This window comes from Psittacula echo (assembly GCF_963264785.1).
Source record: "Psittacula echo genome assembly, chromosome: 17".
Classification (NCBI taxonomy): domain Eukaryota; kingdom Metazoa; phylum Chordata; class Aves; order Psittaciformes; family Psittacidae; genus Psittacula; species Psittacula echo.
Window position 1 is genome coordinate 3,088,583 of NC_137753.1, and position 14,814 is coordinate 3,103,396.

At 43.5% G+C, this 14,814-nt stretch overlaps 1 protein-coding gene across 1 annotated transcript; it reads left to right on the forward strand.

The window, feature by feature from the left end:
- Window positions 1-521: 521 nt before the first annotated feature.
- On the forward strand, window positions 522-10,259 carry LACTBL1 (lactamase beta like 1; the record flags this gene model as incomplete). The annotated part of the gene is made up of 6 exons (XM_080631214.1): window positions 522-672; window positions 1,894-2,007; window positions 3,124-3,277; window positions 4,716-4,963; window positions 7,319-7,424; window positions 9,281-10,259. Exons 1-6 carry the CDS (start codon window positions 567-569, stop codon window positions 10,257-10,259), a joined length of 1,707 nt encoding a protein of 568 aa, XP_080487340.1. The 5' UTR covers window positions 522-566.
- Between the last annotated feature and the right edge of the window lie 4,555 nt (window positions 10,260-14,814).

A 14,814-nucleotide genomic window follows, 5' to 3' on the forward strand; every position in this document is an offset into this window, starting at 1 on the left:
GGACTATTAAAAAAGGGGTTGGAAAGATACACAGGTTGAGAAGGGAGGAAACAAGCTCTAACAAACAACTCTGCTAGTTTGGGCTGATGAGGTTCACCTGCAGGGAGGGGAAAAGGCAACATGTGTGCATGTTCTTCTGCAAGAAGAAGACCAACAAGGTAAGGAGAGTAACATCTTTGGAAAGCATGTATATATATAAATGTAAACATCGTTGGAAGACAAGTCATTCTTGGTTCCAGTTTTTGAATGTGGGCTGGTATGCCCAGCTCTGGTGTCACAATAGTACTGGAATTAGTCCATGTTCAAGGCCAGGCTGGACAGAGCCTTGGGTGGCATAGTTTAGTGGGAGGTGTCCCTGCCCATGGCAGGGGGGTTGGAACTTGATGATCTTAAGGTCCTTTCCAACCCTAACTATTCTATGTCTTTTCAGTAGCTTTATTCTCCGATGTAGTGTGTTTCTTTCACACAGCTGATATGCACGAGAGGCAGTTTTTTTCTCTCTGAGACCACATAATTTCTGCTTACAGCAGGCATCCAGCAGCCGGAATCTCCTCAAGCTTGCTGTTATGGAGGTGAAGTGGATTCACATGTTGGTCATCTTCTTCTTCCTGTTGTCTGTTGCAATGACGGGCTGCTTTCTGTGGCAGTACAGCCTTCCCAAGGTGGAGCCCAGTGAGTAGCCATCTTTAATCTTGGTCATGGTTTGGCACAGAAGTTCCTGAGACCAATAAATGCTTTTCTCCCCATGTGGATGTTTTTCTTCAAAGAGCATTTCCTCAAGCAGCACACAAATTTGCTTACTCCCAGCTGGTGCAAGGATAGAGAGGAGATGAACACTGGGTTGATGGGTAGCGCGTAATTCTGTTGGCATCCAGAGAAGCTCCATTACTTCTGGCACTAACGCAGGCTAATCGATATACCAAGCAGACATTTCATTTTATATTCTCTATTATGTTCTTTAGCATCCTGTTTTAAAAGTCACTCCAGTTTACAACACCTTTTGTTTTACACCTTACCATGTGCTTATGGGTTCTCCCTTTCCTATTCTCATAATCTAAAAGCTCTGAACTTGCTCAAGTCCCCAGTTCACAGACCAGTGTCTGAAAAGATTTCAGACCCAAAGTTTTATCACAGAATATTGGAGGCTGCCTGTAGGCTCTTGTGCATCAACCCTCATCCATCTCAAAGTTTTCATAGTGCCATTTCTCTTCTCATGCGTATTTCTAGTGCTTTGTGCTTAGATGGTAAGTGAAAAGATGAAGAAACGTTTTGTTTCCAGCTTACAGAGCAGAGGAACCGTATTTATGAGCACCTTGGGATCAACTGGGAAAATAGTGCCTCCAAGTAAGAGATTTCCCATCTCTCACTGAGTTGAAAGATCTCTGCTTGCCACAGAAGTTTAAGATACGTCTCTGGCATATGCAGGATACAGCTAATTAGGAAGACAGCTGACATACTAGGTATGCAGCCTATCAACTGCTGCAGTGCTAGATTTCAGTTCACTTCTACATCTATTTTCTAAGGTTACGGTATGCCTGGAACAACTCTGTCCTGAACCCAAACTCAGACTTTACCTTAGACATGGGCAGGGGTCTAAAGCCACTATCAGATACCCTACAGAGTCCCAGATGGTTACTCTTCCAGGTTGCAGTCAGTTGAAGCCTACTGCAGTTCCTGTCCATCCCACGTCCAACTGATGTTGGAACAAGCAATAACAGAGCACAGTGCCCTCTTCAAGTTCCATTTCATGTGAGATAGAAACAATCCTGTGCAGAAGTGTCCTTCAGCTTTGGACAACACAAGCAAGAAAGCTAGTGCTGACTGCTGGATGGGATCAAAGCTTGTTAGTGTGTCTGTTGAAGTCGTATATTCTACCTTTGAAATGTCTTCCAGGCCCATCTGTGATGGAAGTGAGATCAGAAGCCGTGCAGATGTGCCCCCGCTATCCTGAACCAGTACCACTGGACCACCCAATCCCCATTCTGAAGGATGCATTGGAGAAGGTCTGTGAGAAGGGAACAGAGGAATAGAGTTTCTGACTGCTTTTCTGAAGGTGTAAAGGGGAGAACATTTTGCTCCTTAGCATCTCTGGGGCAGGAGGTGGGAAATCAAGGAAGTGGAGAACGTGTGAATCTGAAAATGGGTATTTAAAACTTCCCTGAACCTACAGAACAGGTCAATATGCAGTTATCTTATCTAAAGGTAAGCTATAATGAAATAACATTGTCTATCAGAAGGTGTGGAGATCATACATAAGCAGAAAATGGCAGCTTTTGGCATCTTGTATACTATTAGGCAGCCTCATATCCTGGGAAGTAAGTGACTCATGTAACAAGTTCCTGTTCATCAGTGGCTGTCAATTTCTTATTTTACTGCTTTGCTGGTTTTCCCCATGCTACCACTTAAAAATGAAGAAGCCATTTGTAGGTAACTACAAGGAACAGAATGAAGGGAAAGGAGAAGAGGAAGAGGACCTGTATATGAATGAGACAGACCTGCTTTTCTTCAATATGATATACTGTCTCTGAAATATTAGCACTGTCTGACATTCTGGTAGGCTCTATTTACAATGAAGAAATACTGCATTATTTCCTGTATGACTGTATGGACCATAAGGACAGCCATGCTCTGACAGGACATTCCCTATCATAGGTCCTTTTTTCATTAGTTGCTTAGTTATCAGAGCTGTCCCACAGCATGTTTCATGGCATGAAAAGTGTCATGGGATATTTGACAAGTCGGGATCGTTTTCTCATGCATCTTTGAATGTAAAGACCAGATGTGCACAGTACAACTTAAAAATGAGGAAATTACAATTATAGGTTTTAGCATTTGGTTTTAATTATAGAAGCATCATAGGCATTACACGGATGATCACCACATTCTTCTATATGGTGGACACGTAGATTGAAAGAAAGATACTGAATAATTCAGCATAAGTAATTCAAAGAATAGTACAATTAAAATGTTTTATTTTCCAAAAATCCATTTGGAAAAATCACTCTCAAGTGCTTGGAAGTAAGGAGGGGTGATGGTCTGGTTCTTCTACCACCTGTAGCAGACTATATGCATTGTAAGACTCTTGGTTTGGAAACTCATAATTTCCCTCCGTTCTCCAGGTAGATATGATGCTGCGCCAAAAGATTCATAGCTCTGGTCTCCCTGCCATGTCTGCCATTGTTATCTACAATGACACTGTGCTTTGGACAGGCAACTTCGGGAAGAAGAATGCTTCAGACCCCTCCTCAGTGGTGCCCAATGAATACACTATTTACAGGTGAGACAGATGTATTGCAGGCCTGAGTGCTAGAAAAAGAGCAGGTACACATACCTGATAACTGCATAGAACCACTGTCACAAACCACATCTTCTGCTGTCTCAGGTCCACTGCAGAAACCTCTTCTGTGAAAACTTGTAAGCCAATGCTTCAGCTAGACCCTAAATTATGCTTGTGGCTTCCTGAGTTGTTTCCTTTGGATTTTGGTTTTAATTATTTTTAATTTGATCTGACAAGATTTTAATTGGAAGAGCTGAAAAGTGAAGAAAATTGGTCTAGTGAGAAATGGGGTTTGGGAAGAGTAGCTACTGAACACGTAAAGGCCTGTACACTTATACATCTCCCAGTGAAGTCAAAGCCATGTTGACCTTTTTAGACAAAGATAGAATCAAGCTCTTATTGTGTGGTAAAAAAAAACCCAAAACAAATATAAAGGAAGTGTTCACTTCCTTTAAAGATCTATTATTAAATTATTATTAAATTAAATTTGTTATTATTAAAGTGCATTGTAACTGTTCTGTATATGAAACATACAGGGTGCACACTTACTGTCAAATGTTGTCCTCAGAATATACAATTTAGGAAATTTTCACCAGTTTTTTCCCCCTCTATATATCATGATATCATTTTGTTTGGAAGGGGCCTTAAACTTCAGGTCATGTAGTTCCAAGCCCCTGCCACTGGCAGGCATAGGAGAACCCATCTCCAAGTGGGCTTGAATCACCAGCCTTCCAGTTAACAATCAAATGTGATGACTGATTGCATGATGGAGACTCCCCCAAAAATCCTATTGCCAGTCATCACGATTTGTGATTGGAACTACCCCAGTATCTGATCCTCTGGCTTTTGGTCTTGATTAATTCAAACATTCTTGGCAAAGGCTTTCACTCTAGGCTGTCTTGTGCTGGTCCAAGAATTTCACCTCTAGCAGCACAATATGAATGCGCCTGGCCATTCCTCTTAATCATGACCCTGCTTCTGAAAGCCAACAATATGGAACCAAAGTCATACTCCAGAAGGCCTTTTGTAAATCTGACACTGTTCTGAAGCCACCTAAATAGCAACTCTGAACATGAACTGTAAAACTTTATGGCATTTTAACCTTAAAATTCTAATACACTACTTGCAATTTGTTGTGGTATTTACTAAGCAATAATTTACAAAACATGACATTTTATGAATCTTAAATGAGCAGAGAAAGATCTGTAGCCCACTGCACTGCTGGGGATATACTTCTGAAGTTTATGTTGAAGTCTATAAAGGCCAGAACTAGGGATATTAATTCAAGCTTCTTACTTGCATTTTAGCCATTCCCTTTTGAATTAGCAAAGGTGTAGCATGTAGAACTACAGGCAGTAAATCAGTTGGGTGATCACATATTCCCCTCAAATCATGGGTTTTGAATGTTTAATTTCCATAAACATTTGTTCCTTAATAGAATTGCCAGCATCTCCAAGATCTTTCCCACCATTATGCTGTACAAGATGTGGGAGGAAGGGAAAGTCACATCTCTGGATGATCCATTGGAACGGTATGCCCAGAACTTTGTTATTAAGAACCCCCTGGGAAGGCTCAAGGAATCAGAACAGAGACACACAGCAGATGGGCTGATTTTCTTGGAAAAAGGCTCAATGCCACTTAAGCCATCACCTGTTACCTTGCGCAGAATGGCCAGCCAGCTCTCAGGTGAGACATCACTGCTGCCTGCTTGCCCTCTGCCCATCACTGTACCACTTGGAAGAGTCCACAGAGAGAACAGACCATGTCCCAGGGATAAAAAGTGTTGCTGTTGAGGCTATTTCACCTTTGCACATCCCAGAGGTCAGACAAGGCCCTTGGAAGCAAGCTGTCAGCAGCTTCATCAAGTGTTAAAAGGAAACTTGTCCAGGCTGCCTACTAGGAAAGGGGCCAAGCTGCACAGCAGGATGGGGAACTGGTTTTCCTGTGCAAGGTGAATATATGTTTCTTTCAACACAGTAGCATGACTGGAAATCAGGCTCCAATTGCATAAGGAGTTTTTGTACTCTAGTCCAGAGTGCTTTCATTTTTCTGGGATATAGAGTTGATGGTCAAAGTGGCACCATCCGTCTTTGCTTTGAACAGATGCACCTTGATCACTGAGCGAAATTGAGCTGTCAGTGGGGTTCCCAATCTGGGATTCCTGAGCTATTGCTCGTAGAAGACTGTTAATCTGCTGCTACCTTCGTAACTGGGTAATTCTTACATTGAGGTCGAAGGAGCTCACAAGGCTCAGGAGAACTTCAACCTTTCTCAGAAAGAAAGCTGCTAATACTTGACGCAGATATTCCAGAATTTAATGGCCAAAGAAACTGCCAATATCTCATGTGGCATTTGATATAAACTCTGTAGGACCTGCATTATTCCAGATTGGAATAAATATCTAAAATTAGGACTTAAGATCAAAATAGCATGTAGGCAAAGTGCAGTACAGCATCACCTGAAATAAGCCAATATCAAAATAAGGGTTTCCCAAAAAGGAAAGATGTGGCTGAAATCTGGAAACAAAGAACCCAAAGTGACCGGTGCAGGAGGCAGAAAGATGTGTGCACAGCTCTGCCCAGCTCCTTCCCATGAAGACAGGGTTTTACTCTAGGCAGCCTGATGATATCCTCAGAGACACAAACTCTGCCTGGTCCCCTCTGACTCTCAGGACCTGAAGCTGGCCTGGATGCTCCTTGCAGGAGCAGCATGTACTGAGACTGCACTTCCCAACCCTGCTGCAGTTCCCTGTCACATAGTAAGGTGCGAGGTATGCCCTAGAAACACCTGTAGGAAACACGTCAAAAGTGTTCCTGGTCATAGCATATTTATTTTAAAGTGCAGCCATCTCATTGCTACCATCACTGTGCTGTATTTGTGCCCCTGCTTAGCTCCTTTTCCATCTTTTACATTCCTATGTCTTTTGGCGGGGGGGGTTTATAGAATGTAGCCCAAATTTCCCAGAGCACACCAGCAGCCCACAGCAATCAGCTTGGACCCTCACAGTTCAGTAAAACAAGAAGCACAGTTTAAATTCCCAACTGAAATTCCAATGAATGTTGAGGTCACATGTTACATTTCCTGTCTGTCAAAAATCAAACAGAAACAGGTTCTGCTTAACATCAAGATCAAAGCCACTGCATGACATATTGTGAAGTGGTTTTCATCTAAATTCTTCCAGCGGAAACTGATCTATAAAATATCCTTATTATCAGGGCTTTTCTTGACTGCATGTTACAAAAGTAAGGCAAGAGATTCTTCTCCGAAACACTTGATTGGTACATTGCTAGGGAGAAGCTCCAGCTTGTTAAAACTATGATTTTCTAATATATATGAATGACAGTATGAGACACTGTTGTAAATTATTAGCGGTATTCTTGTCATTCATTAATTAGCAGCCCATGCGGTATAAATCAAGGACTGGATTTTCTGTGATGCTCACACATTCTCTGGTTTATCATTTCTAAGGAACTTCAAGAGAGACATCTCAGTGCTGTCATGTCACTGGCTGAACTTTCCCAGTGGTGCAGCAAGGTCTGCTGTCGTTGTGGCAAGTAGAGAATGAAGGAACCCACTGATTGATGGAAGATGGTCAGTGCATCTCTTATCTGGTCATTCAGCTGCACAAATAACCACAGACCAGAAGCAGGAAAAGTGCTCTCATTCCAGTTCAAAACCCAAGGCCAGGCCATTTGAGATAAACAGCTATTGCTGCTGCAAAGCAATAGGGCCTTAGTCAGCTTTGCCATGATTCAACATGCAGTCACTGAGCAGACAATTGCAAGCCATTTCTCTGTCATGTACCCTTCCCGCTTTCCTCCTAACCTCTTCATCAAAGTCAGCTATAAACTGCAATGAGGATTTAATTCCAGATGTAATCGAGGTTCTTGCAGCACATTTGCTACGTGCATAAAGCACATGCGTGCATCAGTGTTATTTCCATCGTGCTTTTGAATCTTGCCTTTTGCTCACTCTTCACCACACTAAAAGTTTCCTGGACCATGATTTGTCTCAACCTGTTCTCTCCTTTCCATGGCCCAGGTCTGCCCAGGAGGCTGCGGTCTACCAGCCTGCTGTGGAAAGGCAATACACAAGATGCTCTAGCTCTCCTGAAAGATGATGTCTTGGTTGTTGATCCAGGAACGAGGTCAGATATGTTCACTTACAAGCCTTTGGTTGGGTTTGTGTTCTCCACTGATATTAGCCCCACCTGCAGCCTCTATGGCCCATGGATAAAAGACAGCCATTCCTGTAGGGAGCTTCAGTCATCTACCCATACCCTGTCTTAGGTTGGAAAGAGCGATTGGAGGTGCCAGGGATTCTTTTAATTTGTATAGAGCTTGAGTGAGAAACCTAGATGAGGCAAATTAAACTTCTATAGTTAGGCCCAATAAGACTTAAACTGTGAAAGATGCAGATTTTCAAAAGTGAAAAGGCATGTTCATTTAATCGGTTTATTTCACCTAAAATCATGCTATGCCCATAGTGATTTGCATTTTCCTAAATTATCTAGTTCTATTAATGTTTGTTACAGGTTACATAGCCTCTTAAAAGTCTATTACCTGAGTTACAAACACTCAAAAATACAAACAGCATCCAGCAGGTGAAGGATATTACGCTCACCATTAAAGGATGTAAGGACATCCACTCATAGACTCTCAGCCCCTCATTGCTTGACATGTTGATAGTTTTAACTCTGTCCCCTAAGATCATTTTTCCTCAATGAAATTCCCATTCATTGATATAGAAATTTTATCATATTTTTCTGGGGATGTTCATTTCAGGTAGAAAATTCCAGATCTAGAATGTGCTTATTCTTGGGTAGAAATATGTATGCTCATCGTGCTTGTATTCAGCTAGATGGGCTGGAAATTACTGAAGCGGTACCAAATTTATGATCTAAATGAATTTGATAAGGCCTCGGTGAGATATGTGGATTTACACAATTAGAAAAAAAATAAAACCAACAATGCTAAAAACAGCATGACTTTTCAAAATGCATTTGAAAAATCTTGCCCCTTTATGTCTTCATGCTATTAAACTTCGTTCAAGTGTAAAGGCTTAAATCACTTTATGGATATTAAAGACTGAAGCACTCAGGTGTCTCTGATGACTCAACATTGCTGGATGCTGCTTTGTAGAATTTTGAGTGCTTTTTAAGTGCCTTTCTCTTAAGGTAGCTTAGGCGCTTAAGTGATTATACTGTGTTAAATCTCCAAAGAAGCTTACCTGGGATTTTGAGACCTTTAAGGAAAGCACTTGTAACTTTCAGCTCTGTTCTTAAAAAGAATGGATATATTATTTGGTGAAAAATTATGAACAATAAATCAGATATGCAGATACATAGTTTCTTGCATAATGTTTTCCATCTCCAGCCCTCTTTCTGTACAAAGTGGTCAAATAGAATCATAGAATCATAGAATCATAGAATCATAGAATAGTTAGGGTTGGAAAGGACCTTAAGATCACCTAGTTCCAACCCCCCTTCCTTGGACAGGAACACCTCACACTAAACCATGCCACCCAAGGCCTCATCCAACCTGGCCTTGAACACCGCCAAGGATGGAGCATTCACAGCCTCCCTGGGCAACCCATTCCAGTGCCTCACCACCCTCACAGTAAAGAATTTCTTCTTATATCCAATCTAAACTTCCCCTGTTTCAGTTTTAACCCGTTACCCCTTGTCCTATCACTACAGTCCCTGACGAAAAGTCCCTCCCCAGCATCCTTGTAGGCCCCCTTCAGGTACTGGAAGCTGCTCTGAGGTCTCCACGCAGCCTTCTGCTGAAGTTTCTGTAAGAAATTTCTTTCTTAACAACAAATCAAGGCAACAACATTCAGTTTTCCTTTGTTCCTCTTGTCTCTCCTCCCATTAGCATGTCATCTGATAAAATGAGAAATTGTCCCCAGAGAAAGGAGACCTAGCTACTGGTTTTGCATAGTCGTACCCACACTGTATCACAGAGGTAAGGCTTATCCAGATATATTCCTCTTCCTTTTCAGATGTCATTACAGTAATTTGGCCTTTTCGCTGATGGCACATGTGCTAGCCGACCACGCAGCTGAGGGGCAATACCAGCGCTGGATCTCAGAGAACATCCTGGACCGCTTGGGCATGGAGGACACTGGCTTTGACATCACACCACCAATCAGATCCCAGATGGCTGTGGGTTTCTATGGCAGCCGGCAGCCAGCCCCTCTCTATGACCTTGGCTGGTACAGACCTTCTGGCCAGATGTACTCCACAGCTGCTGACCTTGCCAAGCTGGCAATGGTCTTCTTAGGTACCTACCACCGTCATCTCCTGACACCTGACACAGTGAAGACAATGCTCACCCCTCTGTTTAAATGCTCCACTGAATACTTTGCTAACAAGACGGGCACACCCTGGGAGATTAATGAGCAATTGGGATATGATGTCATTAGGAAGGATGGAGACCTCGATGGCTATTCAGCAACCTTCTCTCTTATCCCCAAGCTCCACCTGAGCTTCATTGTGCTGATGGCAGGGCCCAGGCCTCAGGATGGAGATATTGTGACTCAGACATATGAGTATCTTATTCCTGCCATGGAGACGGCATTCAGAGAGGCAGAGAAAAGCTTGATTCCTCCTCCAAGTCCAGGCCCTTATGTTGGCTACTACACCTATTCCAACCTGACTTTCTATGAGATCAAAGTTGGACCTGGTGGGGTGCTGGTCATGCAGCAGTTTGGGCCTCATGTGGAAGAGCTGATTCCTGAAAAGTACCGGACAATCAAGCTCCACCACCTGGAAGATCGTGTTTTCCAAGTTGTTTTTGACAAGGAGTTCCCATGTGTCCTGCACCTCGGCTCTGCTTCCATCTCCCTGGAGACCCAAAATGGGCAGCTCTTTAACTTTTATCCATTTGATCGCAAAGGTTTGTCTCCTGGTTTTGACGCACCAGGGCTGAACACGTACAATGTGGTCCGTGTGCTTCGTAAACCTGTATTCTATAGCTAAATGTCCTCCTGCTTTTCGGAACACTTCTGGGACATGGCTCCAATTCTATGTCTTACCAGACTCTCCTCTCTGTGTGGCTTTTCGGATGTATTTGAAAGGGAAAGATGGTTGCAACAGACTTCTTTGCCCAAACAATATGTCACATCCCACTTCTAAAACTCCTTTAATGGCTTGCAATCCCTGGCAGCGCACAACGGGCCAGCTAGCAACTGAGGGTGCTTGCAGAAAACAGAGGTGGGAATGTGCTGGATGGATGGAATATGGAAGGAAGAAAAGAAAGACAAGCAATTAAGACCCCACACTTACACAGTCTGTTTGATGACCATTGTGGTGATTGACTGGTATCATCAGAGGGCTGAAAATTCCCTATGTCTCTCAGAAAATCTATGTTCTTCAGTCCAGGGCTCTTCAGGAGCCCATCTAACATGAAGAGGATTCCTCACCTGCTTTAGCCAAAAGCCTCATGTGCTAGAAAATGACACCAGCCTACAAGCCCTGCTTGTGATACCTGGGAAGTGAGGGTCCATTTCTTTCCTGGATCACATGGAAGCTGTGAAAAGAGCATCCAATGTGGATGGATTTCTGCAAAAGTGGTGGTCACACAAAGGATGTTGAAGCATTTCAGTATTAAAGCTGAAGCCTACTCATGTGAGCAGGCACATAAGAACATATGCTGGTATATTGCAGCTGGACTCAAGTTTGTGTCTATGTCAGGATATAGGCAGTTGCGTGAGTGTGGCATTTAAGTACAGGAATGCATGGGAATGTGTGCTTTGGGTAAGGTATCTGTAGGCACACGTACCCGTGAGGGAGGATGCTAAGAGAAAGTGCATTAGCCAGCAGAAGTCTACCTTTAGGACAAGTATAGCAGCAAGCAATCTGCAAAGCCACAGGTGCAATTTCTTCTCCCTGCTTCTGCCCACTCGATGCCAACACCATATCACTGTGATGGGAACAGCGTCAGGCATGAGTGCAAGCAGAGCAAGTACCACTGACTGTCTTGGCTCCTGCAATGCCCATGCAAGTTTAGGTGGATATTGTGATTGCAGCCCTAACTAGACCCTGGAATTAAAGCAAGCAGGTCAGGGCAAGATAACTCTTACCTTAAAATGAACAGCCATCTGCAGAATGGCTGTACAGCCTGGAAATCCTGAAGGCAGTGCAGAAGGGTAGGCAGACTAGCACAGTCAAAGACCTTCAAAATGCATGTTCTCGTATGCTGTAACTGAGTTTAGATCCTCTTGCAGAGGGACTTCCTTCTACTGCATGTTTACTCAGTGTCTCCAAAGTGGATGTGTCCCAGAGAGGGTTAGAAAACTCCTCTCCCTGCCTCCCTTTTCTCTTGTCTTTTGCTGTTTTCACTCTGTGTGCAGTTTTTCAGCTTCATTTTTGAGTACAGAGACCATCACTGACGGCCTGGAATACTATGATCTGCAAACTCGGTTCCCTGCTTTTTTTCGGACAATTTCTGTTCCCTGATGAAGATATGAAATAACAAGAACCTTGCCTTACAGGTAGTCATCGTTGCTGGTTTCCTCTGGACTTCATAGGTAATTACATTTCATGTGTAATATGAACATCATACGCTCAAGTATTTCACCTGGGCTATAGAAACAGCAATAAACTCTATGCAAATTCTTTCTGCAGTCATGTATGGTCATGCCCAGAGGTGTGCAGGCAGATATGTTGCGCTACGGTTGCTTTGCCTTTTCTCTCCATGGCATGCCTGACACAACATTGCTTTGCAGGCTTTGAACTCACAAGATGTAATACCAGATTGCAAGATACTCAAGCTAGAACCCTGGTCTTTTTGAGTGAGGGCTATGTGCCAGTTTGGGGCAGTTCTTGCTCTGGAACAGAAGATTATTATTTACCCATCAGCTGCCTCTAAAAACTTCCAAGAATAATTAGGATTCATGCCCCGTGTCACTGTCTAGTCAGGATGCCGCACCACTGGGATGTCCCCATCTGTCTGATGGAGAGGATAAGGTGTTTTGCTTTTCTATCAGTACTGCAGACACTAACAAGTCTTTCTTTTTCTAGTGAGTCACCCTCAAACCTGTACACTGGCACTTTCTGGTGCTCTTGTTCATTCTTATTAACAGCAGGAGAGGCTGTTCAGTGTGGCAGATGGAGAGCAACTTGTTGGAAAACAGCCTATAACTTACTGATGAAGGCACGCTACCTGAAAGCAGGACATCTGGCTCAGGCTAGGGAGGGGTTTGAACCAGGTATCTTGTGCAGCAGAAAAGCATTCCAGCTGTGAAGCGGTTAGGGTGATATCCATGCCCTTCATGTTTGCCGTCTAAAGCACCCTTTGTTTTGTTGGCTGTGTCACGTCTGGTCCCCCCTACACCTCCATGGCTGGGTGCATCTCACACGATGTTGCTGGGTAGATGACCAGGCAGATGGATGCCTGCAATATACCTCAATGCTGCATCTTAGCAGGTACCAGCCCTGAGCTGGGGCAGCTCTGATTTGCTCTTCATCAGAGCAATGCACTTTGTGCCAGTGTTGCTACCTGGAAGCCCTGTTCCTGATGTATATAGTGCCACTTCCCACGCTGTTAGGTGCAGGAGCTTTGTGTGAACTGTGAGGCACTGTGTTTCACTCAGACCCAGTTTCTGGCATCTCCTACCCACAGACTTGTAAAATGGGGTTGTTGTGCCTTCATTTTGAGGAATTCAGTCCTGCGGTCGGAGTTCTAACCTAAAAACTGACACTGTCATTCCATCACTCCTGACCCAAGATCTTCCTGACAAACAGCCCAGCCCTTTACAACCTTCTTTGCTCCCAGCTGACACATTATAACTGACTTTTCACTTTGCTTCAGCTGGAGGGATGTGTGATATGAAATCAAGCCATAACACATCACTAGATGCATAGCATGAGGGCATAAATTTAGAGACAGCATGAAAAGCCTCGGTTGTAAATCCGTAAGGTTGTGATCTTTTGTATTGTACCTCAACAGCTCCCTGATTTTTCTCACTGCTTAAACATGAAAGCAAAATGACAGCTTGCAGTGACTGCTATTTGCCATCGTGGGGACTCTTCTGCCATCTCCTGGGAGAGAGGTGCAAACACCCTCAAGAGGATGCATTGATAAACCCAAAGTTACAGAAGGGGCTCTGAACGTTCACTTCTGCCCTTTTCTTCAAAACCAGCCACCACCCCCAATGAAACAGGCAAAGTGCTTCTCAGTCTTTATTCATAGCGGTTCTAACACTGAAATGATTTATTTGTGCTTCTTGGGCTCAAAAAAATTCTGAGACTATTAATGGTTAAGCTATGGTTATAGTCAGACTTTTCATCTATCCATGAATCTTAGAATCATAGAATAGTTAGGGTTGGAAAGGACCTTAAGATCATCCAGTTCCAACCCCCCTGCCATGGGCAGGGACACCCCACACTAAACCATGGCACCCAAGGCCTCATCCAACCTGGCCTTGAACACCGCCAGGGATGGAGCACTCACAACCTCCCTGGGCAACCCATTCCAGTGCCTCACCACCCTCTCAGTAAAGAATTTCTTATAGTAGGGACACTGACAGAGACCAAATGAACAGGACATTTGAAGCACAAGACATCATTGTTAGTTTTTAACAGTTGTAAATTGCATTTGCTTTATTAATTTGACTGGTTGATACATTGTCCGTCTGTACTCGCATATCAGTCTGGAGTTACTGTGATCTGTGTGTGCGTGGATTACATCACATAGATATAAACATGCTTAGTCATGAAGTATCAATCCACGGAGGTGGTTTCAGTCATCTGCAGGTTACCAGTTCGGGTTCATTGCCTTGAGATTTTAGAGCCCTGGTAAATGCACACCTTTCAAGCAGAGGCTACTTGTGACCACCCCAATAGTACTTTCAGTAACTTTTTGAAGAGTCATGGAATTTAACACTTAACCCCCTTCCCATTAGACATTGAAAGAGATGATCCCCATCTTCCTCTCTCTTCCCTTTGACTTTGTGCAACAAAATACCTAATGTGTGGAAAGGGAGTTAATTCATCGATTCACAGGCAATAAAGCATCTCTTAGCAAGCCCGGAGCTCCTGAAAGCCTTCTGGAACCCAGGATGTGAGCAGCAGGGCTGCAGGAGCACTGATACCTCCAAAATGATCTCTCTACATTGGCCCAGCATTCATTATTCCATTGGTTACTGCAGGATCCTCAGGAAGGAATTCTCTCTAGCTAATTTGTCAAGGCCTGTCAGGGGTACTCTGTCCTGTAGAATGAGACATTATTCCATATGTGAAGCATTTGGGAGCTGTGCATACATGCCTGGGACGTACACATGGCACTGAAATATCAGTGATCCGTCTCTTCTCACACTAAAGGGATTTTGGAAGGAAAGCTGTCTTAATCAAAAGCACCTACTTTTAGTCCAAATCAAGAGCACTGATTTTTTAAAGCATGTTTCCTGACTGCCTTCCCTTGTGAGAGTGGCTTGCACTGCGATTTCAGAGCATGGAAAATTCCCTTGGTATGTAAGTGAAAGGAAATCTGAGCTAGAGCTGCTGCTGGGCAATGGATCCACAAGACGACCAT